Here is a 21,232-nt window from a genome sequence, read left to right as displayed (position 1 = left end):
TAAAACGAATATATCGCAGTCTGCAGTGTGCAGATGAGTCACTTTTGTGTGTTGACCACCCATCAGCACGATGATAAACAATTTAAATGTTCAAGGCACGACCCTGAAGCAGGGTTTTGAAGTTGGTCTGTGGGTTTTCAAAGAACCTGAGTTATGATCTGAAATATATGGTAAAATATTAGGTGTTTTAGTGCAGTGGTATTCAACCTTTTTTGTTCGTGTACCCCCAGATATAATTTCTTTACAAATTTGTACCCCCAAAGTTATTGGTGTATAATTCAAGTTATACATAGTATATAATCTACATCTAAAATAAATTACATTACTGATTATTCAGTGTTTATCATAAAATAAATATATATATATATTTTTTTAAATTTCACGTACCCCCTAAGATGTCTTCTCGTACCCCCAGGGGTACGTGTACCCCAGGTTGAATACCACTGTTTTAGTGTATTTATTTATGTAAGTTATAGCTATTTGGGCCCTTTCTGGTTCAGACCCCAAACAGTTTAATGTTGTAATTTTACTTTAAAAATACTTCATTATAAAATACACAACTAGGAGTTTCATTTTTAAGGTTAAATTGAATGAAGTGCTGTTTAAAAAATGTGCTCTGGTGAACATTTTTCCGTATTTACCTTAAAGTTTAAACGATGAAAATGTCTGTGTTAACACGACATATCTCTTCGCCACGAAACTATACGCAATAAAGAATCTTTTAGAAAATGGAAGGTTGTGTAATTGAAGATGTGGCATGTTTTCATACAGTTTCATCTGCAAGTGAGTTCACTCCGCTGTTACATTCTGTCTGTACGAAGTAATTATATCCTTAAGCAATTAGCACGTTACTCTGTTTCAGCTTACGTGCACGGTGAAGTCTACCAATAAGAAGAGGTCTATTCCCGTTATAGTAAGAGTGTCTGACATCAACGACAACTCTCCTAACTTCCAGAATACTCCATACGAGACGACAGTTTCTGAGGTAAGCGATGGATACGAATAGTTTCTTTGACAGCGCAGACAAGAGGCGGGCGAACTCATGCGTTTTGGGTCGGTCGGAGGACGTTCGACTCTTCCGACCGAGTCAGCCCTCGCAAATAAACTCAACTGTACGTTTCGTTTATGTTCGTACAAGGTACGAAATGATAATGAATTCTGTGATCAACAATTCTTGTCTTTGATGTTACCGAGACGTCCCTCTTGCATCCCCATATACTGAACCTTCAACGGATCTTAATATCCACTGGTAAATCCCCAATCTTACAGTTCGTAAAATTTTGGTACTCCTGTGGTTTGTTTATTTTATTTTATTTTTTTGCCGAAAACGAGTTTTGCCATTACCGTATAATTAAAAGTGAGAAGCTGTAGGAACAATTAAAGATAAAAAGCACAGCGGAATTTACACAACAACAAAAGCATGAACATGTTGATAAAATGACCTCTGGGTTACTATACATGACAAGTATATTTCTACAAGCCTAAGAAAAGAGAAAAATAGGTCATCCGATATCAAGATGGAAGAACCAGTTTACTTATCCTCGGAACATGAATTAGTAACCCAATTCCTTGTAACAGAATAATAATAATAAGTACTACTTACGCGATTATGTTTCAAATCAATATCTTCAGCCTCTGTTCACTGATATTTGGGCTTGTTTGAATTTCACATTTTTTTTCAAAATATTATTTCTTAATTTGCTTTAACTATATCTGATAGCTAAATTATTATGTCGCGTTATTGTGTATTAACTTACTTTTCCCTCTAAATAAATGAATCACTCCTGAAGAGACTGCATTACTATACAGTATACATTACACAGAGTGTGTTTGTATGTCATCGAGTTATGTTCACAAAAAAAACGCTAACTTATTTCAAACTTCACGTTTCCTGTCACGTATTCTCCTACGAAATAAAACGAGTTTTATACACGCATTTATAAATGCCCCTGTGACAGTCTAGAAAACACCGCGGCGTTTGTACTGGTCTGAACTGTATCTAATGGACTTAACTGAAGTCAGATGGCTTTTTCTCTCTTCTCATCGTGAAGGGAGTAACCGAGTTTCAGAAAGTTTTATCCTCGAATGCGTATGGTTAAACATTATTTGAGCACGAACAATAAATGATATACGTAGAATCGAAATAACAATGTGAATCAAAATTGTCAATTACACGATAAACAGATGGCTATACAATTCAAAAAGACAATTTAAATTTGTCAATCAAATGTCCAACTTTAGTCGTCACTTAATCTGTTACATACTGTTTGATTCCATGAGTTAAAAACATTCATGTAAACATATTAAAATAATAGACCCAAAATTCTCATAAAAAAATTGTATAAGTATAAAAATGTAATGTCCGATTAATAGACTGAACTTCGTTTTGACTTCAATTCCGTGACATTTTACAGTCTTGAACGTAGCTGATATTACCCAATGAGAGCAGAAATTGAAGTATACCACTGTATTTATTGCATTAGAAGTTTCCTCTTTGAGGTTCAGCTTCACTCCCAGGGCAGGTCATATGAGATTTGATAAGATTCTTGGTCTTGCCAACCGCATTGCTTTTCAGGAATATCACCCCACTCTCCGCGTTAGGCGATATCTTGTTCTATTTTGTTATAAACAATTAATTATTATATAAATTACCAAGTTGGTGTTCGTAATGTGTTTTCTGCGTCTAGTAATAAAAATATTGTTAATTTAAACTCATTTCAAATATTTCAAAATATCAGTATCTGCAAACCATATGAATTGTATACAACGCGTCGCTGTATCCCTGGCATATCACGACTATGAAATTCACTGCTTCATTCTCTACCATTAATATTTAAGTACGTGTAAGTTCTTCGCACGAATTACATGAAATATAAAACGTAAGAAGGATGCTTTGTCTTTCCGTCCGAATACGTTATCTAAGACACTACTTATGAGATTTACTGTGATCTTGCCTAAAAGTTGTCTGACGATTCTAAATTCTGTCCTCATCGGTCAGACATAACAAACACAACTCAAACGTAACTTTATAAATTTTCTCATAGAATGGCTCATCGTACAAAACAAAATGGCACATTGTATGAAATGGAGCTTCATTGTATGAATGTCTGGAAAACTGTTCCTCAATCTCCCCCCTCCCCTATCCAAATTTCATACATTGTAATTAAACATAATATAGATTAATTAAAATGTAAATATAAGGCATAGTTTTTGTCAGTTTTTACTCCAATGTGGAAGTAAACATGTGATAAAAAGCTTCAAACTTATAGCAATGCAGAATCAAAGGAAGAAAATAGAATCTACTCAACTCGTAAACTTCTTAAGCACAGCTTACGGACCCTCGATTGAGAAACAATGTCTAGAGATAGAAGATTCATAAGAAGATGACGTCATTTCTTCGTAGCTAGTGAAACAACGGGCAGATGACAATGTTACGAAAGAGCAGACCTGTAATTGGTCTCTAATTAAAACTATACAGTTAGTGAATTTCAGGATAAATTTATCATGGAAAATAAAATGGGAGTTTTTTGTTGCCTTAGTTGGAACGACGATTTTCACAAAGAGAAAAAATTTTCATTTTTATATAGCAGTTGGCATTGACTCTTAATTTATATTTCTTACCATTCTTTGTTTTTAATTAGCCCAGATTGTTATTGATTATCATGGGCACAAAGTGTTATGCGATGTGAAGGCTGATATAAACTATCGGTAACAACTGATTTAATTTGCTATACAAAAGCGTACTACATAAATATTTGCCGATAATATTAGCATGAGTAACAATTTAGATAATTTATAGCATTTTAAATCTCGTAAACTCTCCCACTCCCCATAATATACGAGGGTCGCTCATTAAGTAATGCCCCACATTTTTTTTCTCAGCCAATAATGAAGATAGAAAAGTGCACTTTTACATGCTTGAGATTTGATGTTTCCCGCGTTCGTGTACGGAGTTTCAAATGATTCAAACCGATAGCGGAGCTGTAGTGAACTGTTAAAATGGCGTCTTTGAACGACTCTCGTTACAAGCAACGAGCTGTAATTGAATTCTTTTTTGCTGAAAAAGAAACTGTGGTGAACATTCATAAACGTTTGTGTGCTGTGTATGGAAGCTGTGCAGTCGATAGGAGCACCGTTGGTCGCTGGGCTAAGAGAGTTAAAGCTTCAGGAAGTGAAGAAACCGAGCTCCGTGATCTGCCGCGCTCTGGGCGTCCTGCCACAGCCACCACTCCAGACATGTTGAACCGCGCGGATGCCATTATTCGTGAGGATCGGCGCATCAGAACTCGACAATTGGCCCAACAGCTTTCAGTCAGCAATGGAAGTGTAATTGCAATTATCCGGGCTCTTGCATATTCGAAGGTGTGCGCAAGATGGGTTCCACGAAGTCTCACAGCAGACCACAGGATTCAAAGGAAAACGATTTCTTCTGAATTGTTGGAGCGTTTTGATGCTGAGGGAGAGATCTTTCTGTCCCGGATCATTACAGGTGAAGAAACCTGGATACACCACTTTGAGCCAGAGACAAAAAGGCAGTCAATGGAGTGGCATCATCCTCAATCACAGAGAAAGAAGAAATTCAAGACAACTCCCTCCGCCGGAAAGGTCATGATGACTGTCTTTTGGGACAGTGATGGGGTCATTCTTGTGGATGTGATGCCAAGAGGTGCGACCATCAATTCAGACGCGTACATTATGACCCTGGAAACCCTCAAGAAGCGTTTCCGACGAGTTCGGCCTCACAAGCATCCAGCAGAAATTTTGCTCCTGCATGACAATGCACGCCCTTACACAAGTCCGAGAACCCGGGAAGAAATCACCAAATTTGGTTGAACGGTGCTGCCCCATCCACCCTCCGACTCCATCTCTTTGGGCCACTTAAAGATGCTATCCGCGGAACAAGATTTGAAGATGACGAGAGCGTGATTCAAGCAGTGAGGACATGGCTACGTGCACAGGACAAGAGCTGGTACCAGCAAGGCATGCATGCACTTGTTCCACACTGGCGTAAAACCGTACAAGTTGATGGGGACTATGTGGAAAAATAGTATGTGTAAAGGAAACATTGATTTATATTGTCACTAAATTTGAGCCATCTTGAATAAATACGTTCTGAGGAAAAAAATGTGGGGCATTACTTAATGAGCGACCCTCGTATTATAGTTAACAAATCCAATGACAACAACTTTATTATTGTTCTGTAATATGACAAGTAACTGTTTTATAGATCCGGTTTTCGTGACATTATTTTTATGATACGTGGCTGTAGCCATTACAAAATATTTTTTACGGCACAAAATTGTCATCATTTTTTTATCCATTTCCTTTGTGCGATATTTAAGCCCGGATATCAGTACTTTTCGGAATTCGAACCCACATGTCATTTACTTTGTGACACGAACTTACAGTCTTGCGCTGAATGTACATCAGCGTTAATCCGTTGAACCAGACATCCGCAAGGGGACAGAGATAATGCAAATAAACATCTTTGGGCCCACATATCGTATTGCCCCCCCCCCCATAAAATGATTGAATGATTTTTTTATTTATTCGTGTTGTCTATAAGAATGATACTATAAAGATCTTTAGCATTAAAAACATTTCGACAATTTGCGTTCATAAAGTTCTATCATGATTATTAACGGAACCAGAAAACGCGACAGTGTTGTTAAAACTTTGATATAAATGACTATAAAAGAGAACTTGAAGTGTCTCAAAATTCGCGAAATACAGGGGAAAGAGTTTCTTTTAAAATTAGATAATGGGTGTCATATTACTGGGGAATACTGGGAACGACCCGTTCTTCAAGTGCCTGAGCACTGCGGGTCCCAACTTTTCGTTGGCTTTGATCTATAGACATTCGGTAGGAGTCCTTGGATGAGTGATCAGCCCGTCGCAGGACCTCTACCCATACACAGGACACCACAACATAGAAAAACGCGGACAAACATCCATGGCTTGAGTGGGATTCGAACCCAAGGTCCCTGCGACCGAGCGGCACAAGGCCCACGCCTCAGACCGCGTGATATTATGGTAATTAAATAACATAATGATAAAACGAATATAATAAACCAGTAATCAAAGCAGGGCAAATTAAAACGGAAATACTGCATCACTTGAAAACTTGATTTGAACCCCACTCGAGACTGTAAGATCAACTCTCATGGGGTCAACGCCGTGCTGTACCAATATTTGGTATTTTTGATCAGTAGATATTGCAGGGGCAGAAAGATGCAACACGATGTCTTTCAGAGTAGAATAGCCACTTGATGTCAATCTCCCCTTTTTTAAAAGTCACTAGACAACTTTTAGAAGTCGTCATTCTTCGTAAAATCTGAATCTGCGTTTCCACTGTTTAGTAAATCTGGCCAATTGGGCGGATCATATTTGTCGATTTTGGCAGCAGAATTCTTTGTCCCGTTTTCTCAGCATCAGCACAATCCAACATTTCAACATTTTCGTCTGTAGCCGTAACACTTTTCCCTATCATCGTTTCAATCTTTAGTTTACTTTCCTGTCATTTCTGTTCTCCTGAAATGTACTTTCACTGTCTGTCTGTGTTCTGGACAGTCATGGTTGTGGCATTCTCACGCATTTATCGAAAACAAAAACAATCTCTTACATTTCACAGCTTTCCAATTCAGCGCGTTTATACAGTTCTGTCTGAAATAAATCAACACATACAGTTTCAAGGCAAATGCCATACATTCTTAAACACATTATCATATTATATTGTGTTTTCGCGTATTGTTTATTAAAACCAGTGTCGCCATGGTTACTGTTACAACAACTAATAAAAATCAAGTTTCAAACTAAATTTAAATTAATTTGCGTGATCGGAAAATAAAATAATTTAACTGAAAACTTCGTGAAGCTGGCCACTCTTCTGTATATGGTGATAGTTATTCCTCCATCTTGTCTTTATGGCGAACCAGAGACAAATTTATCACTTCCCGCTTCGTTACACGTACCTGTGTTTTGTTTTCACAGCTCCAGTTACTTCCCAAATAATGGTATTCTGCTTTATCATCTCATCTCAGACTGTATTTTCAACTTTATGACGGCCAGTCCATGAGGAATTTGTCTGGGGTTAGAGTGGCATTTGGGAAACAGTACTTAAGATTTTAGGAGCCAGTCAGTATTTTACTAATGTAGAACCCCCGGGCCAACTCTTTACCACAACTTCGTTCGTCCCCTAACTATGGCTTCACCTCAGTTCCTGCACTTGGCTGGGCTCAGGGGTATGAGTTAGGCACTTTATTGTCAGCAGAGAAAGGGTCCTCACAGGAATCACAGTGGGGTGCCCCCAACAATAATACGGGGGGCTGAAAGGATTTGCCGCTTCAGATCGTTTCCGGGCCTCTTCGTATGAATATAGTTGTTATCGTCATATTTATCAACGAACATGAAAGCGATCGAACTTTTTGGCAGAACAGTAATGTGTTCGGAATGTTGAGTTTTGAATAAGATAAGCAAAATTTTAATCTAAAGATCTTAAGGTAAGAATTCATTATTAAAAGACGTAAGCATAGATATCAGAATAATATTAAATAGACTCTAAAGAAATATTATAAGAGGGTGTGGATTAAATTCGTGTGGTACAAGATAGGGCCCAGATGCGGGCTTTTGTGAACACTGCAGTGAATATTCACTTTCCGTAAAATCATGAGTATCTGTCGTCTCCAGCAGGACTGTTCTCAGTGGAACTAAACAGGGCCCTTTTCAAATCTCTGGTTGAATACCAGTAATACTGGGATACTGGGAACGACCCGTTCTTCAAGTGCCTTAGCACTGCAGGTCCCAACTTTTCGTTGGCTTGATCTATAGACATTCAGTAGGACTCCTTGGACGAGATACCAGTAATACTCAGGCTTTTTCTGGTACATTCTGGACAATGCCGCAATGGTACTTGAGAATAGACCTCGGCCAGATCATTAGATAGGCCTGCTTTTCAATTGGTAGTTTATAACATCTTGTCAATCACTCTGACTCATTATTCTGAATGTGCTTTGTACCTAGTAATGATGGTTTAAAACCCTTCGAATCAACGAACAGACAAACAAGAGACTATGTCGATATTAAACCACTTGGGAAACATGTTTAACGTCATTATGCCCACACATTCTGAAATACTGCTGCTCAGATCGGCTGTCTAAGCCAATCAGATCAATGAGTAGGAAATAATAAACCTATAGCCATAAACCACGATCACGAATGGTGGTCACTGAACGAACAGATTCAATAGATAACTTGTTTATTGCCCTTGTATTAGAATTGGGACTTCAAGAACATATTTTGTTATACTTTTTCTGGGTTTATTATATTTTATATTTATTTAGTGTTCTGTCTGACGACAGGTCCATATGAACAGGATCCTTCCATCCTTTTCTCGGACTGGGACCTGTTCATATACGTTCTTGGCAGATGATCCAGAAGTGGTTTGCCATTGCCGTCTTCTGTGTGTGAATGGAGTAATTGTTGGGATGCCACGGAGGAAAACTCCGTGTTGCCTAGACCACGGCCTTGCCCAACACAAGTTATAAATTCGGGCACCGCCGGGAATCGAACCCGAGACCCCAGGATTACAAGGCCAGCGCTCTAACCGCTAGACCACCGTGGCTGGGTATCATATTTAAATGTGGACAAAACATCTTATTGTCAGCAGCCAAAAACCTTAAAATTTGAAGCAGATCGTAAGCATAGGTATTACTCGGTAATATTCCCGAATGTAAAAAAGACAGCTGGAGAGTTCTTGATCCCTCACTGGTGACTGTGTCCTTTGTAAGCACGCGATGGGCGGATTTTTCTTTAAGAGTTCGAGTACAGAACCGGTAGATGTGCTGGGAGGATGCGCACAATTCCACACCGTGATTTTACGCCCGTGTTTCTTGCGGGAGTGGCACGTCTTGCACTCTGGTTATCTCGTCAGACTGCATCACGGAATTACCCGTGGCAAGAAGCTGATCTTTAGATACCGTCTCATTGAAATATCTAGTAAATAATGAATGGAAACACTCCTATTTTATTAAGTCCCAGAATGTTAACATTTTTTTTATATTATTTTGAAGAAAACCTCCTCTCTGCAAATTTTGTCCCTGGCTGGTATACTTCATATTCCTAAATCTGTGACATGTCTACTCGGTGCTGAACATTCGTTCTTTGCATATTTCATATATTACGTTCGTTGGGAAGCATATTTATATTTTTTATTTTATTTAGTGTTCTGTCTGACGACAGGTCCATATGAACAGGATCCTTCCCTCCTTTTCTCGGACTGGGACCTGTTCATATACGTTCTTGGCAGATGACCCAGAAGTGGTTTGCCATTGCCTTCTTCTGTGTGTGAATGGAGTAATTGTTGGGATGCCACGGAGGAAAACTCCGTGTTGCCTAGACCACGGCCTTACCCAACACAAGTTATAAATTCGGGCACCGCCGGGAATCGAACCCGAGAGACCCCAGGATTACAAGGCCAGCGTTCTAACCGCTAGACCACCGTGGCTGTGGGAAGCATATATCCCATTTTAATAGCCCTGTTACACTTAATCGACTCTTAAATAAATAATTTTATTTATAAATATTTAAACGAATAGCCACAATTTTAGAAGTTTTATTAAGTCGTGTCGACACATGATTCCAGACTTTTTTGTATTTATTTTTTAAGATGCGGAATTCGCTTCTTATAATTAAGATTATTGAACCACGTGACTGATGCTCCATAAATTTAAAAAAACAACTCCATTATCACGTAACACACTGATCAGTCTATCAATACGAACATTAGTACGGAACATCATGGCTTTTGGGGTTTACAGTCACGTATTTACTGACAATAGTGAGAATGAATTGGCATTTTCTCCTTCATACTCTGTTTTTACGAAAGTGGATCAGTACAACACGAGAAAACTAAAGTCGCGAGAGAAATTTTTTTTTCCAGTTATTTGAAGACGTGCTAAATTATTGGGAAAATAGTTTGGAAAATCCTGAGAGCAAAACATCGCCCCATTATGAGGTTAAACACATATCTGAAGAAAAAAGTCCGTAAGAACATGAAATAAGGAGCGGAAGAAGATAAAGTAAGGAACACATTATGAGATGACAGCGGTAATAAAAAATGGCTGGTTAGTTAGGTCTAGAAAAAAACATTTCATATTCTTGTGGAATGCGTATCCAGATGGGAGGGGCCGAATAATATAGAGAAAAATAAAGACAATAGAGATTAACGGTACATACGTGTTTATTTTATTCTGTTATCCAGTGAATACATTGGAATAAAGACGAACTGTGATATTATAATAGTTTGTTTCAAGAACTTCCGGGATAACACGCCCATCTCGATATTTCTAAACATATTTCACGCCTTAGCAGAGATTTTACATGTTAATTACAGCTTCTAATGGTAATGTCAAGCAACTAATTTCATCAAATCTAAAACTTCTTGACGATGGTGAAGAGTCAATTGAATAAAAAAATTTCTTGGATATTATCCATCGTCTAGTATAAATATAAAACGTAAAACGACGTTTCGGAGATGGGACTCTATCTCCGTCTTCGGAGATAGGGATTAGCTCTATCTAGTGGGCCCAACTGTGTAGGAACCTGAAGACGGAGATAGAGTCCCATCTCCGAAACGTCGTTTTACGTTTTATATTTACTAGACGATAGATAATATCCAAGGAAAATTTTATTCAACTAATTTCATAATTCACAATTGTTCACTGCTTTGACATACAAGTATTACCTCCATTGTAACTTAAGTGCAACGAATTTTTAATCAAGGACGATACAGCACGCAGAATTTTAATTATTTCCTTCTCCTCACTTGGTCTGTGGCTTAAGTCTCGTCTAGAATATCGATGTTAATGTACACTCTTGAACATCACAAAAAAAATCGTGGTCTCAAACTGCTTTTAATCAACACGGCCCGCAAAGCTCAAACTTCTAATTTAGGTAAAAGCAACTTAGGTGAAAATTTATTTTAGCAGGTGTCTTATAATTATGCAGTAAACCGGTTCGTCCCGAGAAAAGTCTTGGTCACACACAAGCACATTTACGACACCTACAATACATAAAATAATCGATTGTGACGAATAGCGAGGGCCAAGACACTCCTAATGGTGACGTAAGATTATGCTCGTCCTTGACGATATATCCGCTCTCCATTTCTGAGTGGGAAAAAGAAATCGCAGTCAGAAATTCAAGATCGTGTAATTTAACTGCCTCAACACTGCTGTGTTTTGTGTGAGATCTATCCCGACAGAGAGTCTATTCAATTTGATTACCTCGACGCGTACATGAAATGTTTTGAAGCAGTTAACAAACATTTTGACAGTTTTTAAATCTGCTTTTGGCTCCTCGCACTGTGTGACGTTTCAGAGTCTTCAACTCTGATGATAGAGGCAGTATGATCATCTAAAACGATAGTAACAAGGCAATTTATACATGACTCGATCACCCATTAAGGTGTCTACGTCTCTTCCTTCTACAACAAATCTGAAGATAGTAAAATTGTCAAAGAAGAATAATCGAGAATCTTATCTTACGTTAGAAGGCCTATAGTCATTGGTGACACCGCGAATTTAATGCTAAAGGTTTGTGGGATTTTTACGGATATTGAATTAATTGTTTACAAGTGATAGAACCAAGAAAGTTTTGGTAAAATCTGTTGTCTTTTCCAAGAATGTTAATTGATACGTCAGGCATCTTCTTGCATTTGGTTAGTATCAGATTCGGTTTTCTGGATACAATCTATTCTTATGCATGTAGCTAAGGAAGTAAATGAATGCATTTTTGTTACTGTACCAATATTATGTTGGATTTAATCGGCTGATTAAAATACGATCTTTATTTGGAACTGACTGTTTATGTTCTGATGTTTCATACGGTCCTGTAAAATATTAGTAACATTTAAATTATGTTTAACTACGAAGATAGGGTAACTTAGAATGGGAAGATTGTTATAAATTATGAAATGTAAGTTACCAATTTATTTTCAGTCACGATGCCAACAATTTCAAAAGGGGTGTTAAGTAAACCCACTAAATCTAACACTAACGATAACTACCTTCCGATCCGAGATAGGAACCACGGCCAATTCGTCTGCAGCTTTCTGGGTAATTTTATTTTTCCTTGACAAATATAATATTAATAACAGTTATTTAACAAGAGACCAGTCATACAACAAACCAGCCCAGCAACTCCACCTACCGTTGTGTAGGGAGTTATGCAAATGACAAGGAGACAGACATATTGTCGTCAGTAAATCAGATGTGTTTGCAGCGCTGCGGTGGTTAGGTTAACATACTAAAAGTACCTCGAGGACACTGCTTGTAGTTCATATGAGTGTATAACAACTGTAAATGAGTAGTCCTAATTATTACTGACTCGAGATTTTGATCATAGAAGTTCATACGATAACCTAAAATTTTTGAACAATACAACCTCTGAACAATAAATTACGAATGCAAGCTAGATTTGACGAAATAATCAAATTATCAAATGCTGTTATGTTAACAGACAGACTTTTGTCTAGCCTGGAAATGGACATGGAACGTTCCCCAGCCACCCACGTCACAGACAGAGCTATAACCCAGAGACTGCAATGCACTGTCCCATGCAGACGTATAGATGCGCGGTCATGAAGTTCCTCCTAGCCTTTAAGTCTTCGCCCTTGGAAGAGTGGGCGACTTCGCTCTCAGACCTCTCAGCTGTCGTGAAAGATGCCCCGATACAGCAGGATGGGTGGTCCTCAGGTGATGGGAAAAACCCTATATGAGTATCGAAACATGATCAGTTCTACTTAGCAATTGGTCTGTCCCGTTTCTCCTCTGTTGCAAAACTAAGTCTCCATGGAGCACAGTCTTCAGAATGTAAAATTCGCTTAACTACTCAAGAAATTATAGGCTCTTTATAGAACAAAATTGTTCATTACCGTGTTTACAAGAGCCCGCCATAAATTATGTGATTTGAAATATTTTGTTCTGTGTACAATTGTTTGTAAGCTATAAATTAACGGGAAATGTAATTGTAGATCTGTTATTGGCTAAATATGACCTAACGCGGAAGATTTTAAACTTAATAATATTTCCTGTTTCGTTTAAATTTGAAAAAAAAATTACAGTCTCTACATCGAATTTCTGTTGGAGACTCGTCTGGCAAGGTGTAATGTCAGAAGTTTCAGATTCGCTTGAGAAGTCAAGTTGAATGAAATATTCGTCACAGTTCGTTTTACGTCGTGTTAAAGACCCGAGTTGAATGTCCATCCTCCCTGGACGTGGTCATGTCGATCCTTGACGAAAACTAAACTCAACTGCATCATGGATCAGAGGCCTTATCGAGAAGCTTAACAATAGATAATTTGGTCAAAAATTCCCCGTCTTTGCTTACCTCTTATAATAATCCGTGGCGTAACAGCTCCAGAGAGCCAAAGCCGACTATCTTGACTGCTGGCCTCACGTTCACATGCCTAAGCAGAGGTGAACGATCATCTAACCAGATATAGGGTGACTTGTGGTCAGAACGACGAACCCCCAGCCATTGCTAGCTTTCCTGACCGGATTACGCTACCCATCATAGCTCCCCAATTTCCTCACGATGCTGGGTTGTCACCGGTCCCATACACCGGTCGAAAGCTCATGAGAAAATTTCTTTTCCCCCGAGATTCGAACCAGCGCGCATTCCGTATCACCGGTCCGAAACATGATGAATCAAAGATATAACCTGCAGTGGGTATATAGAAATAAAGTATAATGTTTTTGATCAGTAAAATTTGGTGTGGGAAATTTTAATTAACTTAGAATTCCAATACACATTTATAAATTATTATTATTATTATTTAGTGTTCTGTCTGACGACAGGTCCATATGAACAGAACCTTCCATCCTTTTCTCGGACTGGGACATGTTCATATACGTTCTTGGCAGATGATCCAGAAGTGGTTTGCCATTGCCTTCTTCTGTGTGTGAATGGAGTAATTGTTGGGATGCCACGGAGGAAAAATCCGTGTTGCCTAGACCACGGCCTTGCCCAACACAAGTTATAAATTCGGGCACCGCCGGGAATCGAACCCGAGACCCCAGGATTACAAGGCCAGCGTTCTAACCGCTAGACCACGGTGGCAGGATTTATAAATATGTCATCTTAATTATTATCAGATATACGTTTACTTCTGGGGGACAGACAAAAAACTTTTGTTCGTTAGCTTGGTGTATCTCGATTTGAGGGGGGGAAACCAAAATTCTAATACACAATAAATATATAAATATACTTCCTTTCTTCCTACATCCTGTAGTTCTTTTTGTAACCACCTTAACTGTCGTAGCACTAAATTTAAAGGTGCTGTAACCAAATTAGTAACGCATGAATAAGAAATCCGATTTCAACAGATGTAAGAATGACGTGACGGAAAGTGAAGTCGGTTTAGCCCTGTTGAATCATCGTCGTGCAGAGAGTGAGTGAGTAAGCGTGTCGTGATTTGAGGTGTGATTGTCACAGTGCATAGAGGAACACCTTATTTTGCCCAGGCCGCGTTTGTATCCTATCTTATATTCACGACCGGGTCACGTCCAAACGCGTCACGTTTTTAAACTCACTGTCGTAATGTAGGGTATACATGCTTTGCAATCGCACTCTCATTAATTTAGTCTGTACTAGCCGATGATTTGGTGACTTGTTCAAATTTGAATGAAAGACAACTAACATGACTTTGTATACAGACTCGCTGAACATCTGCATTTTATAACAAAAGTGAGGTTCCAAATGATAGAATCATTTTGTTTGTATGTTACAACGAATTCTATGTGGAATTATGGTGAATGAACTCGTAATCAAATATTTGCATAGATTTTTAACAGCGTTACAGAAACATAACTGTTTTTAACACTACTCGTAGTATGTAACCGGTTTTATATTAATCAGTTGATCGAAATACAAACACAAAAATGGGAACCGGTCACCTCAGTACATAAAACATCTATGTTTTTTACTATTATAAATTTCGATACAACATTAGTGAAAAATTTATGTAATATTAAATACGAGGTGCGATCGAAAGGTTTCAAGACTGCGCGTATAAAAACCCGTACACTTATCTCAGGTATTAAATTCATCCATCACCCTCGAAGTAGTTCCCCTGGGAGTGAACACAACGATCCAAGCGCCGCTGCCAAGCCTGGAAGCATCCCTGGAAATCTTTCTTTGTCAGCCTGTCAAGCACCATCTGCGATTCTGCCTGAATCTCTTCTATCGTCTCAAATCTCCTTCCCTTTAGCTGAATTTTCATCTTTGGGAAGAGGAAGAAGTCACACGGAGCTTAGAAAGGAAGTTGGGGTCGGTTCTTGCAAGATCTTTTTGCTCCTGACAAACGAGAAGTCGATTCTGCTTCTGGTCCTCAGACAGGAGCCTTGGCGTCGCATGTGGAGTTCTTCCTTTAGAATCAGCTGACAGGTCCCATAGCCTATCCCAACAATGTCGCACAAGTCGTTGATGGTACGACGTCGATCTTCGTGAATGGCCTGCCGAATCTTCGTAACATTTTCGGGCGTTGTGCTCGAAGATGGTCGTCCAGAACGCTCGTCATCATCGACAGAGGTTCGGCCATTTTTAAAACGTGAATGCCACACAAAAGTTTGCGGACTCCCCAAATGCTTGGTTTAGCATTTCATAGGTTTCCGTAGCCGTTTTGGCGAGTCTTTGGCAAAATTTGATGCACACGCCATTCCGAAATCGCAGGAGGGTCGGTGTAATGCACTACCAAAACGCCCGTAACTAAGAAACAAATGCTAATTCGATGATGCCGGCTGGCACACTGATTCACTATGAATGTAGGCCGCATCCCCTAAAGGCAGAAGCTCGTACTACATCCGGTTCGCCCTCTATTGACACAGTCTTGAAACTTTCCGATCGCACCTCGTATGTATTACGCCTGTTAGTTTACAAGCGATTAGTCGAAAAGATTTTCGATGGAGATTCAAATGCAGTTGATGTCATTGGTCCCAAAAGGGTAAAAATCTATTTCTGTCACATTCTTCAGTCTGCATATAATTATATTTTTACAGACTGATTGCTGGACCTGTTAAAGAAAGGAGTGAAATTTCTTCAGCAGTTTCTTGTGTTTGTTCGCAGCTGACGCCCGTGGGAACCACCATCTTCCAGGGCGTTCACGCAGAGGATGTTGATGCAGGCGTGAACGGACTGGTGGAGTACTTTATTGTGCCTGGTGACGGCAAAGGGCTGGGCACTGATGATGGCGTGGGACGAAACCGGATCAACGTTGCAGACGGCGTCGGATACTTCTCGATCAATCTGCCACACCAGGGTCAGGTGACCGTCAACAGGAGTCTTGATTTCGAGCGAACACAGCGCTACTTGGTCACCATCGTAGCCTCGGTAAGAATTACTTCTTCACACAAATATGTCGGTACTGCTAAGAATCAACACGACACAAGAACCTGAAGGTTCATCACCACCAATCCATAACATGTCACCAAACGTCGCAGGATAGTGGTTAGCACTCTTACTTCGTATTCGGTAGAACCCTAGTTCAAATGTTTACCCGGTGATGTTTGTCGTGGTTTTCCTCAGTATCAGCATCAAATGCCGCGTTAATTGGTACTTTAAATTACGCCACGAACGTCTATTTCCACACACTTTCCAATTTAGTATTTATTAATCACCCTATGCCCCGAAAATTTTCTGTAATAACCCGCGCTACTGACAACGTCGTTAAATAAACCACAACCCGCCATTGTTTTAGATTCTGAATCAGTTTTACGTGCCACTGATGCCGATAATCTGTCGAGATCTCTTGGACGTCACATTACTGTAAATTACGTTTCGTAAAAATTTATTAAAATATCTGTTGTCATCCATATCATATGTTCATGAGTGAAGGTGGTTCTAATTTTGTCTGGTGATGCAAATGAAGTCTACTGTTGGGATGTGCTTTATCACTTGTCAAAGATATTTTTTTACGGTTTTATCGTTGCTTCGGTGTGTTGCGGGAAGCAGCACTACACCCTTTCCTTTCGACTATCACCGGTGCGTTTGCTGTTGCGACGCCGATCAGCAAAATCTGAAAATTTGGGGTGGGGGTGGGGGGAGTGTTGACTGCAAGGGAAATGTGTACAGGCAACTCTCGGTTTACGAACCATTTCCGTTCCAAGACGTTGTTCGTTATACGTTTTTGTTCGTTATGTGTATCTCGCTTTGGATCCTTGACGGCATAAATTTTTAAAAATATTTTTTAAGTCACCAAATGCAGAACTACACTTGACCGTCTAAGATAACATAGGCAAAGAAAGTGATGATCTTATTATATTATAATAGGGGGAATCACCGATTTATTTCCCACGAGAAAACATTCTACGCGGCGTGGCATGCAAACCAAAGTTTTTATACCGGCTAGATTAGTTTTATTAACCAAGAACAATTCAGTATATAATTATAATATAATAATTTTTTATAATTATTATAATAAATAAATTTTTTAAAAGTTTATTTATTTAAATCTTACAATTATGTTCGCTATACGTTTGACACCTCGTTTTATAAGGAACTCTATCTATTGGCGACTTTAAGAACTTTTGAATGAATTGTGACGTTCGTTATAGCGAACGTTCGTAAAAATATTTTTTAAGTCACCAAATGCAGAACTACACTTGACCGTCTAAGATAACATAGGCAAAGAAAGTGATGATCTTATTATATTATAATAGGGGGAATCACCGATTTATTTCCCACGAGAAAAGATTCTACGCGGCGTGGCATGCAAACCAAAGTTTTTATACCGGCTAGATTAGTTTTATTAACCAAGAACAATTCAGTATATAATTATAATATAATAATTTTTTATAATTATTATAATAAATAAATTTTTTAAAAGTTTATTTATTTAAATCTTACAATTATGTTCGCTATACGTTTGACACCTCGTTTTATAAGGAACTCTATCTATTGGCGACTTTAAGAACTTTTGAATGAATTGTGACGTTCGTTATAGCGAACGTTCGTAAACCGAGAGTTGCCTGTATTAGCAAACAGCGCCATAGTGTTCCACTTCTTAGTACAACAAACCTTGACATGTTTCCCATGTTATGTTATCTGTAATACCCAGTTTTGTTATGATACCAAATATGTATTCTTCAAAACCCGGACACTTCTTTATTTATCTGTGTTACTGTTCATGTGTGACCAATCAGAGTGATTGACACAAGTAGTTATATAGACGATGTTCCACCAGACACCTCGTGGACAGACAGACTTTCGAGTGTGAAGGATTCATGTCACGCATCGAACACACTAACAAACTCACATGTCACAAATAATCAGGAAAAAAAACCCCGAGAATGTCCTTGGCCTGACGTCACGCCAGTAGGCCTCGGCGAAGTATGTGTATCGGCTCGACTGAAGCATAAACCCGCAATTAAACAACAAGTATTTGTACAGGTAAACACGTAGGTAAGTCACGTGACTTGTAATAGTCGGTACATACGTTGGTGATGGCTCAGCGAACCGAATTGGGGCTCAGTGGTTGGTGACAGGATACACGAATGACCAATTCCAAGTTCAACACTTTCATTAGCAGTGTTTTGCATTGCCTGTGCGCAAAATCAGGAGTAGGGGATCAGAACAGAGTAGTTCGGAAGACGTGTTTCATCTGTGAACTCGAGCATATGAGCAAATTGTGACGTGTGTGGACAAGTGTTTATTTTTCAAGGTGTTATTTCGAGGAATATGTGGTGATTATATGAGAGTTCGTACAGTGCAGTTACTAACCTCTAAATATGTACAATATTGGTCGCACATGTAATTTATAATACGTGAACAAAGACTTGGAAGTCGCCAAAGACTTCTGGTGTTTAGGAATCTCACACAAATTAAACACGAAAAACCCACCAGTTGTGAGATCTTATCTTAAATTGCTGAAGTGGCACTTCTCACGTGAAATGTGAGACGACTTATGTACGGTGCTGTACATAGAGAAGCAGACTGTAAGATGGAGACTCCGATTATGTATATGGTCATTCTTCTCAGCAACTTCTTCGGAGCAGTACCTATCTCAGCTGAGGGTGATGTAAGTTACAGTAAACAAGGACTAATTTTAACTGTCATCAGAAAAACTTTCCATTCCTCAACATAGTCAAGCGCCTTCTACAAACAATTTAAAATGATGCGCATATTAACAAATAATAGCTCACACAAAATCTGTATAATGCATGTAATACGTATTAAAAAAAACAAAATATATTTCAAAAATAGCTGCTGCACTGTAATTTCCTCGGTAATAAATTATCAGTCCTCCACAGAGATATGAACCCACATTAACCATTAAATAAGTGTTTCGTTTTACACGTGCATATAGAAATATTAATTCAGTTAAATTATTTATTTTAACGTGTAAGTTCACATTGCTTGGAGTCCAAAGAAAAGTATCATTTTATATAAAATAATGTAGCGACGAAACATTCTGTCTCCATTTTGTTCAACGGCCAACTTTCGTATGTAGTAGTAGGAAGCAGTCAACAGCAGTTAAAACTGGTGACTCATGTGGCATTAATATCGCTGAAGGTGATGTAAAATAGTAATTTCCTGCTAAGATACATGTAAATTCTCATAGCCCGAATGTTTTACCCAAGAACGTCATCACTGACGGCATATACTGGTACAGTGTGATCCAAAAGTTGCGCAACCCGAACCAAAAGTCGCAAAACCCGAGCCAAAAGTCGCAAAACCCGAACCAAAAGTCGCAAAACCCGAACCAAAAGTCGCAAAACCTGAGCCAAAAGTCGCAAAACCCGAGCCAAAAGTCGCAAAACCTGAGCCAAAAGTCGCAAAACCCGAACCAAAAGTCGCAAAACCCGAGCCAAAAGTCGCAAAACCCGAACCAAAAGTCGCAAAACCCGAACCAAAAGTCGCGCAGAAGAGCATGGAAAAGTAAGTATTGGCAACACTGTACTCAGACTTGATGGCCGTCCATATCGCTTCTTGTCACTTACGCTGCCTGTTTCACGAAAACGGTGAACAATTCGACATATTGCTGATTTATTCGGCACGCGCTATTTTGGAAAACTACGCACAAACGATTGTTGACATTCTGTGTACGAATTCGTAGTAAAATAATTTTCCACAATCAATACTCGCCTTGCTTGTGAAAAACTTATCTTATACTTTCGAATGCCATTACTCAACTAGTGAGACCTAGCAGATGTCTCAAGGTCATAATGCCTGCACAACAAACGGCCAACAGTACAGTGTTGCCAACACTTACTTTTCCATGCTCTTCTGCGCGACTTTTGGTTCGGGTTTTGTTACTTTTGGATCATCCTGTATATACCAAGTGTTTTATGCTTACAAAACTGTGTTTTCTCTTCCTTTTAAACGTGACGTGAGTAATCACGGTAGAAAACTATCTTGAGGCAGCTGGTACTCACCTTGAAATAACAATTATGTCTCTTCGAAACAGTTCGCTGTAGCACAACCCTAATGCAACCGATTATTCTGACCGACAAGATGCAGTTTACGATGTTCACTTCCCCTGATGATAAGATTACAAAGAAAGTGACACGAGGTCAGGTCAGGAAAATCGCACACATTTCGTATTGCCGTGGAACAATGAGTGGAAAGGAGGCGACAGATGAACGCAGAAAATAAGCTAACCTAACCTCATTTTTATTTAGACTTGTTTATAGTTTAATCAGAGACGCTGTTAATGTCACAGATGCTTCATACAGCGTTGAATGATGGGATTAATAATGAATTGGAAATGATGTGGAGTAACTGTGACCTGATTGACCGGTATTTACCTGGAGGGACTGAGGAAAATAACGAAGACTGTCAGGCGGCAAAATATGCAATCTCCGAGCCATGATTTAGCTCTGGCACTCCTCTCAGAATGCGAAATACTAACCACTCAGCCGCGACATTCTGTAGAACTTCGATAATTTTTTCCCTTCGCGATATATTGTTACAGAAATTGAAAAAAAATCGGGATGGGTATGGAATTGATGTAGTATTCATGGAGGACATGAGGAAGTTATATAATATTCTGGTCGGAAAATCTCAAGGGACAGACACGTCACAGGATAATATATAGGTCTAATATGTATTTATGGTTATAACGTGATTGCATAGATCTAGACCAGGCGTGTCAAAACTTCTGGCCCTCTCGAATGTTCTATGTGGCCCAATTATGTGCGATGTGAGGCTCCAATTGGCCCACTTTTAATAAATGTTA

The 21,232-nt window shown here is 39.0% G+C and overlaps 1 protein-coding gene across 4 annotated transcripts in view; it reads left to right on the top strand.

Moving 5' to 3' along the window:
• The window catches only part of Cad99C (cadherin 99C), a 141,149-nt gene that overhangs the window by 95,770 nt on the left and 24,147 nt on the right, over nt 1-21,232 (top strand). For 3 of the 4 annotated variants that reach the window (XM_087354822.1, XM_087354821.1, XM_087354823.1), the window contains exons 5-6: nt 863-985; nt 16,123-16,386. In XM_087354822.1, the coding sequence (XP_087210948.1) occupies nt 863-985; nt 16,123-16,386 (387 nt within the window). Of the gene's footprint in view, nt 1-862; nt 986-16,122; nt 16,387-18,315; nt 19,073-21,232 lie in introns of those variants that run through there. The other variant, XM_022071932.2, reaches the window with a different exon arrangement.

Source organism: Zootermopsis nevadensis, unplaced genomic scaffold (genome assembly GCF_977971745.1).
Source record: "Zootermopsis nevadensis isolate Lab colony 2312 unplaced genomic scaffold, Znev_1.0 Znev_ptg000024l, whole genome shotgun sequence".
In the NCBI taxonomy this organism is placed as follows: Eukaryota; Metazoa; Arthropoda; class Insecta; order Blattodea; family Termopsidae; genus Zootermopsis; species Zootermopsis nevadensis.
The sequence above is the reverse complement of the archived record's forward strand: the minus strand, read 5'-3'. Positions and strand labels throughout refer to the sequence as shown.